This window comes from Microtus oregoni, unplaced genomic scaffold (assembly GCF_018167655.1).
Source record: "Microtus oregoni isolate MIOR12 unplaced genomic scaffold, Mior012 000095F_ref0000231, whole genome shotgun sequence".
Classification (NCBI taxonomy): Eukaryota; Metazoa; Chordata; class Mammalia; order Rodentia; family Cricetidae; genus Microtus; species Microtus oregoni.
In genome coordinates this window covers 2,318,780-2,340,966 of record NW_024544708.1, presented here as the reverse complement: position 1 = coordinate 2,340,966, position 22,187 = coordinate 2,318,780, and the positions used below count along the sequence as shown (strand labels likewise).

Genomic DNA, 22,187 nt, shown 5'->3' with positions numbered 1-22,187 from the left:
GTCCTCATCATTTTTGAGGACAGTAAAAGTAATCTCTTCTGTGAGTTATTCAAGGTCTGTCTTTCTGTTCCACTTCACGGTTCACTGCGTTCCTGCCAACTTACAAGGATTCCCGAAACCAGTGCCCAGGACCCACCCGGCCTTTCTAAGCTAGGCAGCTAAAGGCAGAGCTGATGGGAGACAGAGCGGTACCCAGTTTACCTCCATGGATCCTGGTTCAGCTGGTCCTGCTTCTCCGCTGTGGCTGTCGCTGGTGAGTCCTGAGGGGCCATGGGCGGCTAGCTTCTTCTCCTCCTTTAAGGCATGCTCCAACAACTTTTTGTTGAGGATCCGGGCTACATTCTCAGTGAGCGTGTAGCCAGGGGGGGCAGATAAGTCCTGTCTCACCGGTGTGTTCTCTCCCCCATCCTCCCTGCACACCTCTGAGCCCCCTCCTAGGGGGCTGGGGGACCTTCCTCGGGAACTGGTGCCAGTTTCCTGGCCTGGACCCAGCTCCTGTCGAGGTTCTGCCGAGCGGGAACGGCTTCCAGCTCGCATTCCAACAGGACTGTGGTCAATGATATTGAAGAGGCTGGAGAGGCCGTCGTTGATGGTGGTGTGCACGGGGCTCTCCCTGGTGGTGGTGGAGCGGGCCCAGGCTGACTCGCTGAACCCCTTCTGGGCCACGCCTGGCGAGGTCCTGCTATTTGGCTGATCAGCTTTGGACAGGGGCTTCCTCTGAAGCTTGGGAGAACCGTACTTTGGGGAGCAGCAGGTGCGTTCAAACTTGGCCTGCACCTTCTCGATAGCAGGGGCCACCTGTCTGTTCCTAAGGCTTCGGGAAGGAGAAGACACGGGGGTAGTGCCACCTCCGGCTTTTGGCGTGAGACACTTGTGAGGGCTGCTGGTGACACCGCCAGCACGCAGGGCCTCAGTCTGCAGGCCCACACTGATTGTCTGGACGGTCTGTGTTCCTGCTGTCCTGGACCCGTTGGTCTGGCAGGCCATGTCCCTGACTTGTGGTTCGGGGGGACCAGAGCAGATGGCATTCCTGACAGAGAAGGCCACCTCCTTCATGTCGTCACTCATGTTCCTAGACATATCTAGGCTGTGCAATGGGGAGGGGAACCCCAGGGAAGGGCAGACAGGTTTCTCTAGGGGGTGGAGAGACCCCTCCACATAGTCTCGGGAGTGTCTGGGTGGGGTGCAAGGCCACCTGTTGAGCACAGGTTCCGGATGACCTCCCTTGGCATCTGCCAGGTTCCCTCTTGCTCTGCTCATAGGAAAGGGGCCCTCGGGGTCCACTCGGCTCCTGCCCTCACCACCCGACACCACAATACTGTCAACCCGGCGGACAGCAGGGGGGCTGTGCAATACATGCACCCCAGACTGCTCGGTGCGGACAGCAGGGGGGCTGTGCAATACATGCACCCCAGACTGCTCCGTGAGGACTTGGCTCCGCAGTGGCTGCTTCTGGCAGTGCTCTGGGCTGGTCATGGTGTCTGTCGTCATGGTGACACTTGTGGTCAGGTACCAGGAGGAGTCAGGGAAAGGCTCCATGGTGGGGTCATGTCCCACCCGTCCCGCCTCGGTCCTGTCTGCCCAGAAGTCTGGAGGCCTATCGGTCCCAGCCCTTGGGGAAGTATAGTCCCAGTTTTTGCTGTTGAACTCCTCGATGTACTTCAGGTCATCGGGAGACAGGGGTGGAGTGACATCCTCCTTGCTGCTGGCAGATGGTAGGCCCTTCTCAGGCAGGAATGGGGAGACGTCCATCAGACGTTGGAATTCAGACATACAGGACACAGACACAGCCCTGGGGGAAAAAAAACAGAAGGGGTCAGCTCCTGGACTGTACTCTACACAAGATGTACCCGTGGAGGTGCCTGCTTCTACCTGGCTCTTAAAAATCGGGTCCGCTGGGGCTGGAGAGATGGCTCAGCAGTTAAGAGCACTGACTGTTCTTCCAGAGGACCCGGGTTCAATTCCCAGCACCCACATGGCAGCTAACAACTGTCTGAAAATGCAATTCCACGAGATCTGACACCTTCACCCCAATGCACATAAAATAAAGTTAAATAAACCATTAAAAAAAAAATCGGGTCAGCCACTTGACATCCTGCATGGTTGTTACTCTTACCCCATGAATGCCCACAGTTGTATAGCTCTGCAATTGTGCCTGCAGCCTTGCCTTGGTCTGAATTGAATAGAGCTACTCCCTCCATGGCCACAGAGATGCGTGGATTACCTCCCCACAGTCATAGCTAATTCCAGACTGTGGTCTGGTGACTCAAGCCACTATGGAGGATCACCCGCTGCTGGCTTCCATGAACCTGTGAAGATGAACACGCCATACTCTCTAGCTACTGTGAGCCACAGGATGGGCAGAGAGAGACCCTGGTGAAACATCTACAGGTTCCCATCTCTTTTCATCCAAACAGCCTCATCCTCCACTGGCTGGAAGGACACTGACTTTAAAGTCTCCAAAGGCCACCTGGAAGATGTCGGAGGAAATAGGGAAGTGGAAATCCTGATCAGTTTTGAGTCTTGTCTCAAACTAGAATACGATCAAGCCCACCCAATTCAGTAAGGGGCGTCCTCGCCTTCTGCCCCAGCTTTCCTCTCCATAGCCAAGTGGTCTGTCTGTCTGTCTGTCTGTCTCTCTCTCTCTCTCTCTCTCTCTCTGTGTGTGTGTGTGTGTGTGTGTGTGTTTGCTCTTTTGCTAGCATTTCAACTTCTCATGCTCCAATCTGACAGAAACTTGGGGAACGCTTTCCCTCTGCTCTCCAGTCTCCACAGAGGCGGTGGGGTGGCAGACTGGACAAACCAGGAGGTGAGTGGGGTCTTCATGCTGCTTGCCTATCCACCAGGGAAAACAAATGGCCAGAGGCTGGGGGTCGGGTGTGCCCACCAACTCAGGTGACAGAATCAACTTCAGCTGCAGCAGAAGTGGGAGGCAAGGCGGACACCCACTTACCATCCCACTAGATCTGTTTCCTCTCAGCTTGACAGACAGACTTTATACCTAGGGTTCTAACTCAGTCCTAGCCACACCAGAAGGGATCTCATACCTGGTACCCAGATCCCTCTCTACAGAACCTGTTGGTAACAGGAAAGCCAGACTGAGGCTGCCCTGTGTCTAAATGCTCAAAGGTTGCTACACTGAACCACTAGTGGCAGTCACGGGGGAGGGCTTCGTGGGGTTAGCTGGATGGAGGAGCACAGAGATGACAAAGAACGGAGGGGTGTGGGCCTTAGAAACGGCCACGTTGATGAAACAAGAGGACTAGGATCCACTGGAAGCATGGCCGGGTGCCTCCTGGTGCAAGAGATGAGGCAGGGCCCCAACATGGTTACAAGTCAGGGGGGCCACATGGCCTGGGGAGGGGTCGGCACCTTCATTGTTTTGTCTCAGACACTTGATGCTACTTCAAATTTGCAACCCCCATGTTGACTACTTCTGAAATCAGCAGAAGCAAATAAGATTTAAAATCACAGTTACAGCGCACAAAGGAAGAGGAAGATGGGAGGCCTGGGTATCAAACGCAAACGGCGCAGGCCTTCATCTGGACACGGAGCGATTGCTCCTGTGAACGGGCACAGCAGTTGATGGAGCCACAGCTGAACCATGTGCGCTGCTTCTCTGGCTTCCTGTGTGTTCATACGTGTGAACGCCACAAAGAAAACAACAAAATCTTTCAAAGAATCTGACTTCCCTATTTACAGATGAAGCAACTACGGCCCAAAGCACTTAAATCCCAGACCCACGGAAACACAGCAAGAGGCAGATGCAGATCACTTCCGGAGCCCAGGCCCACAAGTATACTTGCATTGCCTGGGGAAGACACCATGTCCGGGCAACTCTGTGGGTTCTGTGGAAACAGACGGTCTAGGCTGCAAAGGAGACAGTCTGTATTTGCAGCCTCCGAGATCAGAGGGAAAAATAGGATGAGGGAGCTGACGGCAACAAACTGCCAGAGACACAGGATGCAATGGGGATAGCACATGTCCGTCTACGGAGGGAAGAAAAGGCAAAGCCCGAGAGCACAGGCTGTCAGGGAGGAAGCTGGGTGCAGCTAACACGAGGGTTGCAGCTAAGGTCTGTTCCCTCTGGGAATCACAGCAGGGAAGACTGCAAAGACAAAACAAATCTGCCATTTGCCATGAAGGAGGCCTCAGAAATGTTTTCTGAGCTGCCCATAAGAAAGTCTCCACAGACCTTTGAAAGACTGGTTTTTTTTTTCAAGCACTCCTCTGGACATGGCAAACACAGTTGTTATCCTAAGACACAAACCAGCGCGCGTTGCCTTTTTGCTAATGCTAATCTAGAAAACAAATAGTTTAACAGCTGCTACTTACTGCACAGTATTTTGGAGAGTACCCACAAACACTGCATGAAAACAGTGCATCCTTAAAGGCAAAAGATTTAGAATTTAGCAATCAATTTTGCTTACCTTTGAAGATTTCCCTTGCGACTTTCTTCTTCCTATAAAGAAAGAAAGAAACAAACAAACAAACATCTGTCAGAACCAACTGATTCTGGCTTCCTAGGAATCCCGTCTGCACTAAGTGACTTGTTTTGCTATGGTCTCTTAAGATGTGGTTCAAAATGCTCACTGAGGCCAAGTCCTAGGCTACTGCCCTGAGCCCTTTGAAGTGGAACAGTAAAAGCTGCATCCACAGCATCACGGGAGGATAGGAGCTTCTGTAGTCACCGCCTGAGTGAGAAACACTGACTAGAAAGCTTGCTGAGTAAATGGTTCTCCCACACCCCCACTATAAGGAGCTCAAAGAACTGGCAATTCCGAGTAAGTCCAGGTGCGTGTGTGGGGGGTAGGAGTGGAAGATGACAGTGGGCAGGGAGGTGGGAGACCGATATCCTCCGGTCCAAATCTTGCTATGGAGGTTGGTATGAGTGGCATCTTTGGGGCAGGGACTCCTGCTTGTTTTTGAACATTCCTGGTTAGGATCAGATGTAGAAAAGCGGTGACTTCCCCTGAAGGGCAGCAGGAACTGTGCTGATAAACAGCGGCAGAGACAAAGGTTGTCTATTGAAAAAGACTCGCATGCTGGCATGGTTTGGAAGAAACAATCACTGGACAGTAATGAAACCGTATTCCTTGGCACAGCCATATGGAAGCGTGCCTTCCTCACAGCCAGCAAGCCTTTGCATCCACCACACAGAGGAGTAAGGGTCTCCCTTGGACCTGTGCTCTCTCTGCTACAAAGCTGTACCAGACACTGCCTGCAGATCTGTGGAGGGGCAGACCAACCAACTGACATCCTACTGACCTGATACACACTGATGGGGGTAAGGATCTGACTTCACTGACCTGACTGACATACGTGGTTGAGCATCCCTTAATCCAAAAATCCATAACCTGAAATACTTCAAAATCTGAAAATTCTGGACTTTGCTTCACACACAAAATAAGCATAGAATAAAATTGCCTTCAGGCTCCAGACATAAGATGAATATGGAATTTAAGTGATTTTTGTGTTTGAATCAAGTCTGATCCCCAAGATGCCTTTTTATGAACATGTAAATATCCCAAACTCCATGACAGCTGGAAACCTGAAACCCTATGGTCTCAGCATTTTGAACCAGGGACATTCAACTCTCATAATGTCCCCATATTTCAGCGCTATCCGAGACAAGTCCCGTAAGTATGAAGTATTTGGAAGAACAGTAGCCAGTACAGTCACTGTAAACCGGTTCACGTGTAATGATGCCCGCAGTAGGGTGCCCACACCATCATCCGGATTTAATTGAGACAGGGTCTCACTATTCTTATACCAGGCTTTAAAAATACAGTCATCAGAGGAAAATAAGTGACATTGTGCCGCAGAAATTTTGGTGGTTCTCTCGAATTCAATCATTTGTCCATCCACTTGTTGGATGTTTTTCCTTTCCCCAGAATAACATATTTATTGCAGTTGCCATTTAGTGATATCTACTAAATTTTAAGATATTCTTTAATGCAGAATTATTTCTCAGCCATCTGAGTTTTCTAGAATCAGAAAATGCATAATGATTTCAAGAAAAGCAGAAACTATACATTTGTTTTGTCTACTGAGTTTTGTGGACTACACTTGTTCTTGAGAGTTTTCATGTTACATGGGATGCTAATCCAGCATTTCTGAACCCAGAACAAAACAGCTACGTTAAACTGACCACGGGAGTAGGGTCGTGGTCTGGGGCACTAACTTGCCGGGAGGGAACTGCCAGACACTGGCTGCACCGAATGTTGGCTCCCTCCTGCTGCTGGTAACCTCAGAGGACAAACCCAGGCTGACCTTGGCAAGGCAGTTCCTGAGGGGTGGCGGATCCTCTGGGTCATCATCCATGGACAAAGCGTCCAAGTACAGGTTCTCGCTGGCCGAGCACCGGTCCGACTCCTTCAGTTTGGAAAGCGGCCGGTCTTCAAATGGGATGGAATCAGTGTCTGCACAGGACCACATGGACACAGGCCGGGGAGCACGGAGGTCTCCTTGGTGTGGAAAAGGGCGGGCGTCGTCTTCCTTTTGACTGCAGAGGAAACTGTCGCTTCTCCGGGGGCTGTTCTCTTTCTGCAACTGAGTGTCAAAACGGAAACAATAAGCCTCCATTTCCAGGGTGACAATTTTGCTAAGCCCATCCTTTCTCCATTATGTTGAATTACGTGTCTACCTGAAAAGACTTTTTAGAATCAAATGTGCTTAACGGCATGGCATCAGGTTCAAGATGTCGCACCGTACTGCAAATGCTTCCTAAAGAGAAGCACACTTTACCTGGACTGCAGAATCTTCCTGACGCAAATATTTGTGTTTTGAGGGTTTTTGCTATTGTCTTCTTCATTTCTGTTGTACTCATATAATTTATCAATTATTGTGCTTACGGGAAATTAGACATTTTGGTTTCAAGTTTAAGGGGAACAAGCATCATGTTTAATATTTCTTTCACAGTAACCTCCAGAACTTTAGCAAACTCCTGAGGGGGAACCCCATTTTCCTACCTGACCCAAGGCAGATAACTAATTCGATACAGAACTGGATTGTAGTCACATGGTGCTCAAGACAACGCTAACTTTGCTTGAGAGAGTGAAAACTGAGCTACAAAGATGACTAAAGACCTGGAACACTTTTCGGCCTGACTTGGTAAACTGAAGTAGTAACAGGTAAAGATGGGTCACTTGGGGTGTCGATGAAGGGGCTGGGGATGCAGTTGGTGGGGAGCACTTGCCAAACACATGCAAGGCCCTGATTTGGTTCCCAGCAACTAAACAAGGCAGGGCTGCAGCTGCGGAGGTGTGGTTTGCTGCTTTCCAAGCAAAACTGATTTCCCAACTCTTGCCTAGCTCAGTGGAGACGAGCAGACAGGTGTGCAGACAGGTGAGCAGGTAGGGGGCCTGGCAGGTGCACTCACTGGGCCAATAAGCACCTTTCTTCCAGTGGGAGATCTTAAGTGGAGTATTTTATCAGACAGCTATATAAAAATCACTGAGGACTGATGGGATGTCCCAGAGATGTGGCTCATGGGTTTCGTCTCTCTTACTTACTGCCTCCCTCTTCTAAATACTTATTGAAAGTGCGATCGAGGCCTGAAGCTACTCTCACCTAGGACTTTCTAATATGATTAAGTGCTCACCCTCCTACACTGGCTGTTCTCTTGAATAAGTTAAGTTATCCAACGAGCAGAATGACATTTTCATTTCAGTGGAAAGAGTGACCAACTCAAGATTTCCAGTCCTCAAGTGCTGAGATGACGAAGGAAGTTCTTAAAAAAAAAAATCCCTCAAACCCAGACTGATTATTTTTTTATTAAATTTTTTTATATTTATTGAGCGCTACATTTTCTCTGCTCCCCTCCCTGCCTCTCCTCTCTCCCCTTCAACCCTCCCCCAAGGTCCCTGTGCTTCCAATTTACTGGGGAGATTTTTTCTTTTCTACTTTCTACTTCCCATGTAGATCTATATAAGTCTCTCTTAGTGTCCTCATTGTCTAAGTTCTCTGGGATTGTGGTTTGTAGACTGGCTTTCTTTGTTTTATGTTATAAAACCACCTACGAGTGAGTACATGTGATAATTGTCTTTCTGTGTCTGGGTTACCTCACTCAATATAATGTTTTTGGGGGCTGGAGAGATGGCTCAGAGGTTAAGAGCACCGCCTGCTCTTCCAGAGGTTCTGAGTTCAATTCCCAGCAACCACATGGTGGCTCACAACCATCTATAATGAGATCTGGCGCCCCCCCTGGTGTGCGAGCATACATTGAGGCAGAATGTTGTATACATAATAAAAAAATTCTAAAATAATAATAATGTTTTCTAGCTCCATCCATTTTCCTGCAAAATTCAAGATGTTATTTTTTTCTGCTGTTTAGTACTCCATTCTGTAAATGTGGCACATTTTTCTTATCCATTCTTCGATCGAGGGGCATTTAAGTTGTTTTCAGGTTCTGGCTATGACAAACAAAGTTGCTATGAACATAGTTGAGCACATGTCCTTGTGGTACAATTGAGCATCCTTTAGATATATACCCAAAAGTGTTTGAGGAAGGTTGTTTCCTAATTTTCTGATAAATCACCACACTGACATCCAAAGGGGCTGTACCAGCTTGCATTCCCACCAGCAATGCTGGAGTGTTCCCTTTTCCCCACAGCCTCTCCAGCAAAAGTTGTCATCAGTGTTTATGATCTTGGCCATTCTTTCAGATGTAAGATGGAATCTCAGAGTTGTTTTGATTTGCATTTCTCTGATGACTAAGGGTGTTGAACATTTCCTTAAGTGTCTTTCAGTCATTTTAGATTCATTTGTTGAGAGTTCTTTGTTTAGGTTTGTACCCCATTTTTAATTGGATTGTTTGTTCTTTTGATGACCAACTTCTTGAGTTCTTTGCATATTTTGGAGATCAAACTTCTGTCTGATGTGGGGTTAGTAAAGATCTTTTCCCATTCTGTAGGCTGTCGTTTTTTGTCTTGTTGACCATGTCCTTTGCTTTTCAGAAGCTTTTCAGTTTCAGGAGGTCCCATTTATTGTTCTCTCAGTGTCTGTGCTGCTGGGGTTCTATTTAGGAAGTAGTCACCTGTGCCAATGCGTTCATGTGTATATTTCCCACTTTCTCTTTTATAAGGTTCAGTGTAGCTGGCTTTATGTTGAGGTCTTTGATGCATGTGGACTTGAGTTTTGTGCATGGTGATAGATACGGGTCTATTTTCATTCTCCTACATACTGATATCCAGTTATGCCAGCACCACTTGTTAAATACGCTTTCTTTTTTCCATTTGACATTTTTTGCTTCTTTGTCAAAAATCGGGTGTTTGAAGATTGATTTCCAAGCTTTCTATTTGGTTCCATTGATCCTTCTGTCTGTTCTTATGCCAAAACCAGGCTGTTTTCAGTACTGTAACTCTGTAGTAGATTTTGAAGTTAGGGATTGTGATGCCTCCAGAAGTTCTTTTATTGTACAGGATTGTTTTGGCTATCCTGGGTTTTTTGCTTTTCCATATTTAGTTGAGTACTGTTTTTTTGGGTTCTTTGAAGAATTTTGCTGGGATTTTCATGGACATTGCATTGAATCTGTAGATTGCTTTTGGTAAGATTGCCATTTTTACTGTTAATTCTACCTACCCAAGAGCATGGGAGATCTTTCTACTTTCTGGAGTCTTCTTGAATTTCTTTCTTCAAAGATTTAAAGTTCTTGTCATACAAGTCTTCCACTTGTTTGGTTAGAGTTACTACGAGATATTTTATGCTATTTGTGGCTATTGTGAAGGGTGTTGATTCTCTGATTTCTTCCCCAGCCCTTTTATCATGTGTGTACAGGATTTTTTTGAGTTAATCTTGTATCCTGCTACATTGCTGAAAGTGTTTTTGAGTTGTAGAAATTCCTTGGGAGAATTTTTAGGATAATTTATGGTTTAATGTATGATTTAAGCTTTGGAAGTATTTCTTTTACATATGATGGTGCCCTTGTATTTGGGGCATAGATGTTCAGTATTGAAATTTTCTTTTGAGGGATTTTTCCTGTGACTAATAGGAAATGACCTTGTCTCTTTTGAATGATTTTAACTTGAAGTCTATTTTGTTAGATATTAGGATAGCTACACCCTCTTGTTTCTTAGGTCCATTTGATTGGTATATTTTTTCCCAAACCTTTACTTTGAGATGATGTCTGTCTTTGAGGTTGAGATGTGTTTCTTGTATACAGAAGTGGGATGGATTTTGTTTTTATATCCAATCTGTTAGCCTGTGCCTTTTAAGGTTAGTTGAGTCCATCTACATTAAGGGATATTAATGACCAGTGATTGCTATCTCCTGTTAATTTAGTTTTCATCGATGGTAATATTAATTTGTGCGTTTTTTTTCTTCTTTTGGATTTGCTGTTATGAGATCATCAATTATCTGTGTTTTTGTTGGTGTAGTCATCTTCCTTGGGTTGGAGTTTTCCTTCTAGTATTTTGTGTAGGGCTGGGTTTGTGGCAAGGTATTGGTGAAATCTAGATTTGTCATGGAATATCTTGTTTTGTCCTTCTATGGTTATTGACAGTTTTGCTGGGTATAGTAGTCTGGCCTGGCATTTGTGGTCTCTTAATGTCTGTATAATGCTTGAACATGACCTTCTGGCTTTCAATGTCTCCACAGAGAAGTCAGGTGTAATTCTGATAGGTCTACCTTTATATGTTACTTGGCCTTTTTCCTTTGCAGTTCTTTTTTTTTTTTTCTGATTTTTTGAGACTCGGTTTCTCCGCAGCTTTTTGGTTCCTGTCCTGGAACTAGCTCTTCTAGACCAGGCTGGCCTCGAACTCACAAAGATTGGCCTGCCTCTGCCTCCCAAGTGCTGGTATTAAAGGCATGCGCCACCAACACACCTCCTTTGCATTTCTTAATATTCTTTCTTTACTCTGTATGTTTAGTGTTTTGATTATTATGTGGCAAGAAGACTCTTTTTTTTTTTTTTTTTTTTGGATCCAGTCTATTTGGTGTTCTGTAAGTTTCCTGTATCTTCATAGTAGACATATCTTTCTTTAGGTAGGGAAAGTTTTTTTTCTATGATTTTGTTAAATAAATTTTCTGTGCCTGAGTTGACCTCTTACATATTTGTTAAATAAATTTTCTGTGCCTGAGTTGACCTCTATACATATTATTCTAAGATTTGGTCTTTTTATGATGTCCCTTATTTCCTGGATGTTTTGGGTTAAGCTTTTGTTAAGATTTAATGTTTTCTTTAACTGATGAGTCTATTTCCTCTATTGTATCTTCAGCACTTGAGATTCTCTCTTCCATCTCTTGTATTCTGCTATTCATGCATGCTCTTGTGGTTCCTGATTTTTTTCTCATGATTTCTGTTTCTATAATTCCTTCGGCTTGTGTTTTCTTTATTGTTTCTATTTCAGTTTTTAAGTCCTGAATAGTTTCTTTTATATGTTTGATTTCTTTTTCTTGGTTTTCTTTAAATGATTTGCTGATATCTTCCAATTTTTTGTTTGACTTTTCCTCAATTTCTTTAAGGGAATTTCTCATTTCATCTTTAAGAATTTCAAACATTCTCTTGAAGTTATTTTTTAGGTCATTTTCTTCTGGTTCATCCATATTTGGTTGTTCAGGCCTTGCTATTGTAGGGTCTTTAGTTTTTTACTGGTGTTGTGTTGTTCTTTGTGGTGTAGTGTGTGATGTTACCTTTTCTTCTCATCTTTTCCTCTAGTAGGTGTGGTTGGGGCTGTCTGAGATTCAGCTGAATAATCTAGGTGCCAGTGAATCCAAAGCTCAGATGGTTGTTCCTCATGGTACAGTCAGTGTCACAGTTCTAGTTACCCCATTGGTTACTTGGTGTTCCTAGAGATAGCTCAGTGCTCCTATGCCTTGCTCTGCTCCCTTGGAGTTTGCTATCTCAGGCCTACTTTGGCCTAGGTTGCTGGCATTGCCCTGTTTCGGTAAATCCTGGTCTGGATCCCCTCCTTCAGATGTCTCTGGCTTGGAGTTGAACCTGTTCTGGTGGAGATCTCTGACTCTGGATCCGGTCACTGGCTCAACCCTGATCTGCCAGTGTCCCAGTACTGGGTTGGCTCCTGAGACTGGATTTGCTCCTGACTTCTGCTCCCAGGGGAGCTTGTTCGCGCTCTGTCCTAGGTAGCTGGTTCTGTCCCACTCCGGTTCTGGTGGAGATTGCTGACTCTGAGTCAGGTCGCTGGCTCAATCCTGATCTGCCAGTGCCCTGGGTCGGCTTCTAGGACTGGATTTACTCATGGTGGAGCTTCCCCAGACTGGTTTTGAAAGAGCATCTTTACCAGTTGCATCTCTGAAACCCAATTTGAGCCTGCATCCATGAACTTGCAGAAGCATGGCTTGTGAATGCTCAGGAGGACGCTGAACACGACAACAGGACCCACAACTCGCTTTTTAATCAAATGTCTCTGAGCATCATTGCTAGTCCATGAGAAGATGGGGTCCCTGCCAGCAGCAAAATCTTAGATGCCAGTGTGTGGTAGGCTCAATGTTAAATCAGGGAAAGAACAGATTACTCCAGATTCAAGCTCGGTCCCCTCTACCCTCTCCTCCCCCTCCCTAAGGGCACATTTCTTCGCAGTTCCCTTAATGATGCTAAATACTTTATTTAAAAAAATCTATAAAAAGGAAAGCTTTTTATTATATTTCTCTAACGCATGTCAGTGCAGCTGAGTTTAACACATGATCATCTCCCAGGGTATTTTGGGCAAAGAATTAAAATGCAAGAATCACATTGGAAGCTGTAAATGGGCACTGAGGGTGTGTGTGAAGGGGGAGAAGGAACGACTAAAGAGAGTTACGAACAAACACAACCTAGCTCAGTAAAGTGGGGTTGCAAAAATAAACCCAGGCAGCCAGCAGCAGTTTGCACCGGGGCTGCTAAGTGTCAGATTTCCTAAAAAACCAAGCCGAAGCGGCCAGAGCTGGCAGTCCCTGCGGCCAAGATGCTTGTGTGCTGCTGCAATGGTCTAGTGGGTCCTGACCGGGTAGGATTTCCCGGGGCCACACGCCTACTGTACTTGCGATCTCGCAGCAGAATGCATTAAATGCAAATGGAAAATTTAACAGGCTTATATTTCAAATAATTGAGCACGACAGACTCTCAAGAGCATCACCTTACAGAGGGTGAAAAGAAAAAGGTCGCCCTGTGAAGAGGTTTAAAGGATGCCTGGCTGCTCAGGTTCTCATGGCAGCTGACTTGAGAAAATGAATTGGAAGGAGAACAGGTAACACAATCGTTCCTCTTTTAGCTCCCTAAGTACAAATATAGAGACATTCCGTGACAGTGGCCCGGGCGCTGGCCAATCCTACGGAGAAATCTATTGTGCCCCCATAACAGGTAACTGACCCCCAATCACACACGGGTTAAAATGAGAGTTATACTACGACAGATGAGACACGCCGAGTGACCGTAGCCACATTCCCACAGTCCTTCGCCACACAGACTGCCTCGTGTGTGTAGAAATTATGCGTGAGTTTATTGTCACTGGGCAAGTATGAAGCACATGTTCTGGGAGTGGAAAATGGATTTACTGTTGCTTCCTTCGCTGTCTGTATCAAGTTCTCACAGCCAATGCTATACGGCTTCTCTGGGGGTCAGATATCAGGGGGACACCGCGAGGAACACTCATCTACGGAATGTGCAGCTAGACATTAGAGCAGCAAGCAACTGGTGAAAGCCGTGCGCGTTTCCCCTCACGCCGACCTCTCCATGGGCATCTGAGCCAGCCTGCTCTTTCACAAAATGCTGACAGCTACTGTGCTGGTGTTAGGAAGCCCTTTCCAATGCTGACTGCTCCAGGGGAAAGGCTAGACCGAGTCCTCAAAGCCACGTCTGCATGCGTTCAGCATCCTTTCACTGTGGACCCGTCTTGACGAGCAGGGAAGCCTACGCAGGTGTGAGGGCCAGGGGGACGCCTGAAACACCAGGCTGCGGCCACGCAGAAGACACAGCAATCAAGTTCAGCTCCTGGCCCTTGCTTTTATTGCCCAAAAACAGCATCAAAGTGAGGTGGCAGCTCAGCCCTGGGCCACTGTTGCCTCAGAAACTGAGGGTTATCACGTGTTGTCTGACCAAATTTTTCTTTGCTAGAAATTCCTCATTCCCCAAAGAAAAACAAAGACCTCGGATACCTGTTTAACTGACAGTAAGTGCAACTTTCAAAACTGAAGAAGTCAGAGACAGGATGGATGAGCGGCAATGACCAGGCAAAGGGGAACCCAAAGGCCCATGACAGGGGACACAATGGCCTCATAGGGTGTAGCAGGGACACTCGAGGTAAGCAATACAAGCAGTGACCAAGAGTGAAGGTTCCCTGGAGCCTGGCTGCAGCAGCTTGCTGTAGTACAAATTCTACCTGGTCTTAATAATAAAAACCCAGAGTCAGTTATTAGGGGTGAAAGCTGAAAGACCAGAGAAGCAGAGCAGCCAGCCACTGGTTCTTAGCTCTGCGAAATTGCCAGACCGAATGGGGTATCCTGCCTCTGCAAGTCCTCAAACTGAATGCTCAGACTGAACGCTCTGTGGCCCTGTTAGTTCCTGTCTTATATTTCTCTCTTCACCCAGACACATCACTCCTGTCTCCACCTCCCTAGGGCTGGGATCAAAGGTGTGAGCCTCCACCGCCTGGCTGGTTCTCTTTTAGGCTGGGTTGATCTAGTGTGGTTCAGGGTAGCCTTAAAACTCGGAGAGATCCCTCTGCCTCTGCCTTCGAAGTGCTGGGATTAAAGGTGTGAGCTACCTCTATGGTTAACTAGTGGCAAGCTCTGCTCTTCAGGCAAGCTTTATTGGTTAAAACACAAACAACATATCACCACAGCCTTCTTATTCTTCCTAGGAGATAAAGCCCAGCCTCTTGGAGGGAGGAGAAAGCTTCATGCAATTTACAGGGCCCAAGAAGCACAGAAAATTAGAAGTGGATTCACCAAGAGTCCTCCACAAGGTTACATAAGCAGAACAGTTGTGGAGGAAGGAGCTGCCAGTGGGTTGAGCTGCCTGTGGGCTGAGGCGCCTGCAGTTTGTGCACCAGTGATGCAGCTCGCGTGAATTATTGCTGCTACGGTGAGCTCTTCGGTGAGGTTTCCACCTGGGAGCCACCCAGGCTCCAGGAAAAAAACTTTCCTCCATGGTGGGTCACTAAACTAGATCTGGGTGGAATCATTCTTTGGTCTGAATCAGAACTCCATCTGGGGCAGAGGCATCTGCTCACATCTCCTCAGAAAAAGTCAAGTTGGGTACGACAAACTGGCGATCATTTTATAGGAACACATGCCGTCAGCTCTGACGTTCTGCCGCACGGCAGGCCCCGCAACAGAGTACAGATGCTAGGCACAGTCTGGCAGATTCTTCACAGGGCTGGATTTCCAAACCACACAGGAAGTGAGGACTTCCCTCTTGGAAGTATTTGGAGAATTTTGAAATGGAGCCATATCAAACATTAGCAAGGTGACTGAACCCAGAAAAGCCTCTGCCCCTTCTGTCCCTAGGGTGCTTTCTTCCTCTCTATCGTTCCTTAGTCAGAGGCTCTGGGTCACTTTTAAATCACGTGGTTCATTTCTGAGTCCCTGCAAACCTGGACTGGACTTCACCATGGCCCTTTAACTTTAGTGCAAGAACTGTGCCGTACACGTGGCGGGAGGGGCCTCATTCTCCACAGGTTTTCATACTAACGCCCGTCAGGCGAGTATTAATAATAGAGCCACGCTGTACTTTCTTTATCATTTCTAGCTGACAGTTCTTAAGGCTCTGGGCATTTGTAAGAGTGACAGGTTGGAAGAGGCAAGGTATCTGTAGGGGTAGTAAGAAATTCAACACCCTCTTCTCAGCATGAAGAAAAAACCTTCTGAATTTCCACACCACTCTGGGCCAGCTGCAGCTACACAAACCGCACCGAAGGCATGCAATGCAGGGAAGGATTAGCCAGGCAGCAGGAAATCAGCTTCCTCTGCTCTCCCAGCATCCATCAGAGTTTGTTTATCGGGAGGTGATGAGCTACCAGACACCTCCCTGGATTCTGTTTCCATCTAATCACAGCTCAGCAAAACCCCCAGCAGGCGCAGTCCCCAGCCAGCAAACAATGACTTCTAACTCAATTTGGTAATTACCTCACTAATGGTGATGAGTCCATTCAGGCTGCAGCCAGCGCCATGACCGGGTCTTCTGGGGCATCCTAAGTGTTAGCTTACACAGGAGCAGAACTTTCTGAGGATGACCTGAAATAACCTCCCCTTCCAAGTCAAATCCCTTTAAAAAAAAAAAAAAATCCTTCCCAGTCCCTGTACACGCGTACAAAGGCAGATCGCCTACAAACTCTGCAATGAAAAGGTGTGTGTGATGTAAGAGTATGATAATTCACCTTGAACTGTCAACTTCACTGGGTTGAGAAAAGTCTAGATTAGTAACCTTGACGAGGGTATGTTTGCAGTGGCCACTACATCCTGTGGGCTCTGACCTAATAAATCAATGAATTCCTAGACAAATTCAAAGACGATGGCATTATGGGAAGATAGTAGAAGACAAGAGGTGGGGGTGTAGTTGGAAGAAGTTGGTCCCTGGGGCTGTGCCCTTGGAGCTACAGCTTGCCCAGTCCTCCTGTATTGCTCTCTGCTGCCCGTCCAGCACAGATGAAGGAGCGCCTCTACCATGTGCTCCAGCCACCCTGCACCATTGACTGACGCGAACCACGCCTTTTAAGTTGATCTCACGGGTATTCTGGTGCACCAAAATAACTAACACGTGGAGCACTGGAGAAGAACTCTGCCACAGGAAACCTAGCCTGTCTCACTCTTCCTCTGCATGCCCTCAACAGAAGGCAGGTGACAGCAGCAAGCTTCTTTCTGAGGTCCCCTGGCTCCCAGGGCCATGAGCTGTCTGCATGCTGCTTGCTCCGGTGCAGCTGCCGCCCACTCTGGAGCTGCGGCACACCTACCTGCTCCACCCGCCACAGGAGTTCCTCTTTCTGTCGCCCCCACTCCTGCCGCTCGCTGTCCAGACGCTCCAGCAGCTCCACCTTCTCTCGGTTCCAGTTCTTCTCCCGGTGATGGATCTGCCAACGCAGGTCCATGACCAGGCCGTGGCTGTCGGCCAGCAGCTTCTGGTGGACCTCTCTTTCCTTCTTCAAGGCCCCTTTGCCCTCCGCGGAGGAGTCGAGCTCTCCCAAGCTTTTCTCAGCCTTCTCTTCCAGCTGCCAAAGAAGACAAGACTCAGGGCTACCCTCTCTGAAATCCAGCATTGGAGGCAGAAAGAAAGCTGCCAAGCCAGTCTGATTTCATGGGAAAACGAAGCAAATTTCATTTTTAAGGCCAGAATTTAGAATGTCGGATATAAAATCTCCTAGATTGTTGAGCACCGCTCTAACAGACTCCTTGGGTCTACCTCCCTCTCAGTCTCGGTCACTCTGTCTTCTGCCTCTACAGCTCTTTGTAGGTGCTACCATGCTCCCTTGGTCCAGTATCTTTGGCCCTGATGTGGGACAACAATGGAACCCAGTATTCTTTAATAAACATTTCTCAAAGACCCAGGGGTGAAATGTAGAAACCAGAGAACTACCAAAGAGGAAACCGGTAGAAAGCAGAGAGAAACAGTATTATGCAAAGGCAGGGGCACTAGGGTGTGCATGTAGGGCTTCCTTCCTCTGGGCGCCCACGAAGCATCCTAAGTGCTCTTGGTTCCTAGAACCATCGATCACTGCACGTGGTGCTCAGGGAGCACACCAGACTTCTCCTCAGAAACTATGCGGGGCAGGTAACGATGGGCACCTCTAAGCAGCGGAGGCAGAAATGCAAACGGGATAAATGTGCTGGTTGGTTGGCTCTTGTCAACCTGGCAGAAACCGAAAGAGTTCTTGGAAGAGGAAATCTTAATTAAGAAGAGGCCTCTTTAGGAATGGCCTGCAAGCAAGTATGCATGGTATTGTTATGGTTGATAATTGATGGAGGAGGGGAGGGCACAGCCCATAGTGGGTAGCGCCATAGCTAGGCTGGTGGTCCTGGGTTCTACAGGAAAGCAGGCTGAGCAAGCCATGAGGAGCAGCCCAGGAAGCAGCTCTCCCCCATGGCTTCTGCATCAGCTCCACTCTCCGGGTTCCTGCCCTGACTTTCTGCCCTGTCTTCTTTTCAATGACAGACAGTGATAGAGAAGCGTGGGCCGAAATTAATTCTTTCCTCCCCAAGTTGCTTTAGGTCGTGCTGTTTTATCAGAAGAGAGACCTGCCTAAGACAATAAAATTCTAAATTTCAAAACTGAAGGCATCCTAACACAGAGAAATGAAAACACACTATAACAACAAAACCCAACCCTTGCCAGGAGACCTGTCCTTCAGACCGACCGGGGAGACTCTTTAAACAGAAGGAACATGGGACCAACACTTGATCTGTCCAAAACACGTACTATGAACACAGCAGATATCACTATAAAACTCCTTTCCTCCATCAGGCTGGCCTGTCTGCAGGGGAGTTTTTTCTTCTGAGAGCCTAGCAGCCTGTGCTAGGTCTTAAGGGATTGACTCAGCAGACTAGAAAGGCTGTGTCTTGCTTTGGTTTCCGCTATACAGAAATGCTGCCATGGGCCTCACACAGGCAAGGCAAGTGATTTTATTTTGAAATTGGTTCCTGTTTGTTACCAAGCATGACCTCAGACTTGGGATTCCCCCTGCCTCAGTTTTTCTACAGGTATATGCCACCAAGCCCAGCTAAGCAAAGGTTGTCTGTCCCATGTATTGCTGGATCCTCAGTATTTAGAGCAAGGTCTTAGTTTGGGAGAGAAAAAAAATAGAGATTTGGGCTCCACTGAAAATATCTGGGTTTTTGATTTGTATTTAAGCAGAAGGCCAAGCTGACCCTGGGATGTGTATGTTGAAGAAATGTCCTGAGCAGGCGGGGCAGAGGATGAACCCGCTGTGGTACTACCTGGCTTCTGAACTTGAGGTCCTAGCTTGTTTCCTGGCAAGGAAGGCTCTGTTCTCCCCTGAGGCTTTAATTGCAGCCAACACACTGGTGGATTTCAGGCTCCTCTGAGACAAACATACAATGTTTGAAAGTGGCTCGCATCAACATGTATGTCTTCCTTCTTACCCACACGATCCCCTGCATACTTCTGAAGGGACTTAATGGCTCCTCCTGGAAGAGCATCCTTGCACACTTCTCCCCTGTGGCTCCTGGCAGACAGGACACCGGGATGAACAGAGCATCTGGTAAGAAGCCCTCTCCTGAGCAGCCAGGAACCAAAACAGGGCCACAGTTCTATCATTTCCTAGGTTGGGCCTGACTCTGTTCCTGCCTCTTCAAAGATATGAGCCTTAAACCTCAGAAGACAGAGCAGGTGAGCTTGTGGAATCTGGTGGCAGATGGCAGCAGGGTGCCCAGGGTCGGTGGCAGTACAGGTGAACTTGGAGGTCCCTAAGTTCATGCCACAGAACAGGTGAACCTGAGGGGTGCCAGGGGTCAGTGGTGATGCAGGTAAGCTAGGGAGGTATCCTGGGTCAGGTGGTGGTGCAAGTGATCTTGAGGGGTACCTGGAGGTCATGTGGCAGAACAGTGAACATGGGGAGTCCTAGGAGAGCTATTTTCTTCAGGGTGACAGGCTCTTTTCATCTTTTATCACAACTGAGCCTGTTTACAAGGTAGCTCCTTCTTAGGGGACTTTTTCCTTTCATGACTGAGCCAATCCGTATAAAGTTTTAATTACTTTATAGTTTGCCTCAATACAAAGGCTAGAAGATACATGCCACACACAGGCCTTGTTCCTGCCTTCTGACCTGACAGCACCCTGGAGCAGCAGACACTGTGCGGGGGACACCCAGAGAAACAGCTCAGCAAAGGCTGCTGCTCCCTATGGGTGGAGCCACACTCCCCAGGCTGAATGTAAATCCTCACTAGAGGTGGGTCATCTGGGCTCTCCCCATGCAAGCCCTGACTCAGATCTGAAGCACGCTGCCCCTTCTGGGCCTCGGTTTCTTTGATATAAAAGGGACATTTGACTTGACAAGGTTTCCAAGCCATGCATGGAAACTCTTTTCAATTATTTCCAAAATTCTAAAGGGCAGCCACCTGTTGTCTTATCTCAGAGGGGACAGAACCAGTCTGGAGTCAGTGCGAAGGCGCACACCTTTTATCTCAGCGTTTGGGAAGCAGAGAAGCAGGTGAGGCTAGCCTGGTCTACATAGCAAGTTCTAATCCAGCCTGGTCTACACAGCAAGTTCCTGTCCAGCCAGGGCTACACAGTGAGACCTTGTCTCAAAAAGAAATATAACGAAAACAAAAACAAACACCTCTACTCTGGTTTCCTGTGGTTCAAAATAGACAGCTTCACATGGCGACAGCTTCATGCTGCCAGTCCTTCAACAGGGTTCATCGACATTCTTGTTTAGCACCGAGGGAGCAGACAGCACAAGGAAATACCACTGGTGAAGATGTATTCACCCTCGGGAGGGAGACTATCGTGAAATACGGGACTTAGGAGGTGAGGCCCTTCAAGGACAGCCTCAAGACCCGCTCCTCTCCCTGCCCCAACCTAGTCCACAAGGGTTGCTGGACAGGGAAGAGGGGGACAGTGTTCAGGAGGGAGGCGGCCCAAGGGGCGGGTACCTGCTCCAGACGGCACTTAAGTACAGCCCACTCCACGTCCCAGGCAGCCTTGTCGCTGGCGTACTGCTGCTGCAGCCGGAGCCGCGCATGCTCATCTTCCCGCAGCTCCGAGCGGAAGTCCTCCAGCAGGGCCTTAAGGGCCCTGAACAGCTGCTGATTTTCCGCCACCTGTGGGAACAGAGCCAAGGGAACCTCACTTAGGAGTGTCTCAGTCAGTCGGGGCTGCAGCGCCTTCCAGGGTCCCTGCAGAAGGCACCTGTGGGTGGGGTCTACAATCACCGAACAATGGCCAAGATGGTCCCCTCTCTGGCCAGAGGCCTCCTGAGGCCAAGGCCCCTGAGCAGGTGTGTTCAGAGGCTGAACCATGGACTGGTGCTGTGGGCACCTAAGGCATGGGTGCTCTCAAGCCTGAGGGTTAGTTTAGAATCAAGAAGTTGTCAAAGGCCACTGGGAGCCCTTGAAGCCAGTCTGTCGGGCGACGCTGCGGGACTTCAGACACCCTGTGCTCTGAGTTGGGCTGGCTGTTGTGGTACCCATCGCTCCAGTGCAAGCTACTGAACTAGAAGTAATCGCTGCCAGCCTACGAACTCTGGGAGACACTGGGCAGTCACTCTTTGACTTCTGGTAACTCAGAGACTAGGACAAAGACAAGCAAGGCAGAGAGGGAGGGAGCTTCTGAGAGTCCCTAATTAAAGCCTGAGGGGAAATAATGCTCACCTTACTCACAGGCGTTTGCGGATTCCAAGACACAACTCTGCCCTTATTACTGTTTGTGCTTCACATAAAAGCAATCAGACTCCAGACCCTGCCCAGTCTTTGAAGGCACACTTCAAAACTCTGATTTATGTTCTAGTGAGTGCTGGCATGGGCATTGTATCACAAAGGCTCACACGCAGCACCTATAACCCCAGCATGGGGAGAGTAAGACCGAAGGATTGCAAGTTCCAGGCCAGCCTGGGCTATGCAGTAAGATTCTGTCTCTAGGAACTGAAGGGGGGGGGGGGAGAAAGTTTGTCTGAATTAAATACTCTACACTAGTATTTACTGGTGACAAAAGACTTAAGAGTGGGTTTGAAAACTTTGGCAGATAGGAAACTTTAAGTTCTACAGTGACTCCACCTATGTGACTATGCTTCCCCAGTCCTCACGGTGATGGAGACTCATGAACAGGAAAAACTCCACATCAGAGGTACCCACAGAAGACCTAAGTGTAAACATGAGGGCATCTGGGTAAGAAGAGCCGCTGCAATGGTCCTTTCAGAAATGCGCATCTTCAGAAGGATGCGGGGATGGCTCAAGGGTAAAGAGCACTGTTTGCTCTTCCAGTGGTCCAGGGTTTGATCCCCAGCAACCACAGGGTGGCTCACAACCACCTGTAACTTCAATTCTAGGGATCCAGCACCCTCTTCTGGTGTGCCTGAGTAGAACATGCACACGGTGTAGATATATTTGCAGGCAAATTACTCATCAGCATAAGAAAAAAAAACCCTCATTTTTACATAGGATTTTCTAAAGACTATGTTTCCTGGGAGATTTATTTTTGCCTTTAAATCCTTAAATAAAAATCACTACCTTTGGGCTGGAAAGATGGCTCAGAGGTTAAGAGCATTTCCAGAGGGCAGGGTTCAATTCCCAGCACCCACATG

The 22,187-nt window shown here is 47.8% G+C and overlaps 1 protein-coding gene across 5 annotated transcripts in view; it reads right to left on the bottom strand.

Annotated features, from left to right (window-relative positions):
• LOC121442783 (microtubule cross-linking factor 1-like) overlaps positions 1 to 22,187 on the bottom strand; it is a 123,558-nt gene that overhangs the window by 6,779 nt on the left and 94,592 nt on the right. For all 5 annotated transcript variants that reach the window (XM_041644394.1, XM_041644395.1, XM_041644398.1 and 2 more), the window contains 5 exons: positions 20,542 to 20,709; positions 16,887 to 17,141; positions 6,274 to 6,552; positions 4,431 to 4,462; positions 202 to 1,792 (listed from right to left, as the gene is read on the bottom strand). In XM_041644394.1, coding sequence (XP_041500328.1) covers positions 202 to 1,792; positions 4,431 to 4,462; positions 6,274 to 6,552; positions 16,887 to 17,141; positions 20,542 to 20,709 — 2,325 coding nt within the window. The remainder of the gene's footprint in view (positions 1 to 201; positions 1,793 to 4,430; positions 4,463 to 6,273; positions 6,553 to 16,886; positions 17,142 to 20,541; positions 20,710 to 22,187) is intronic.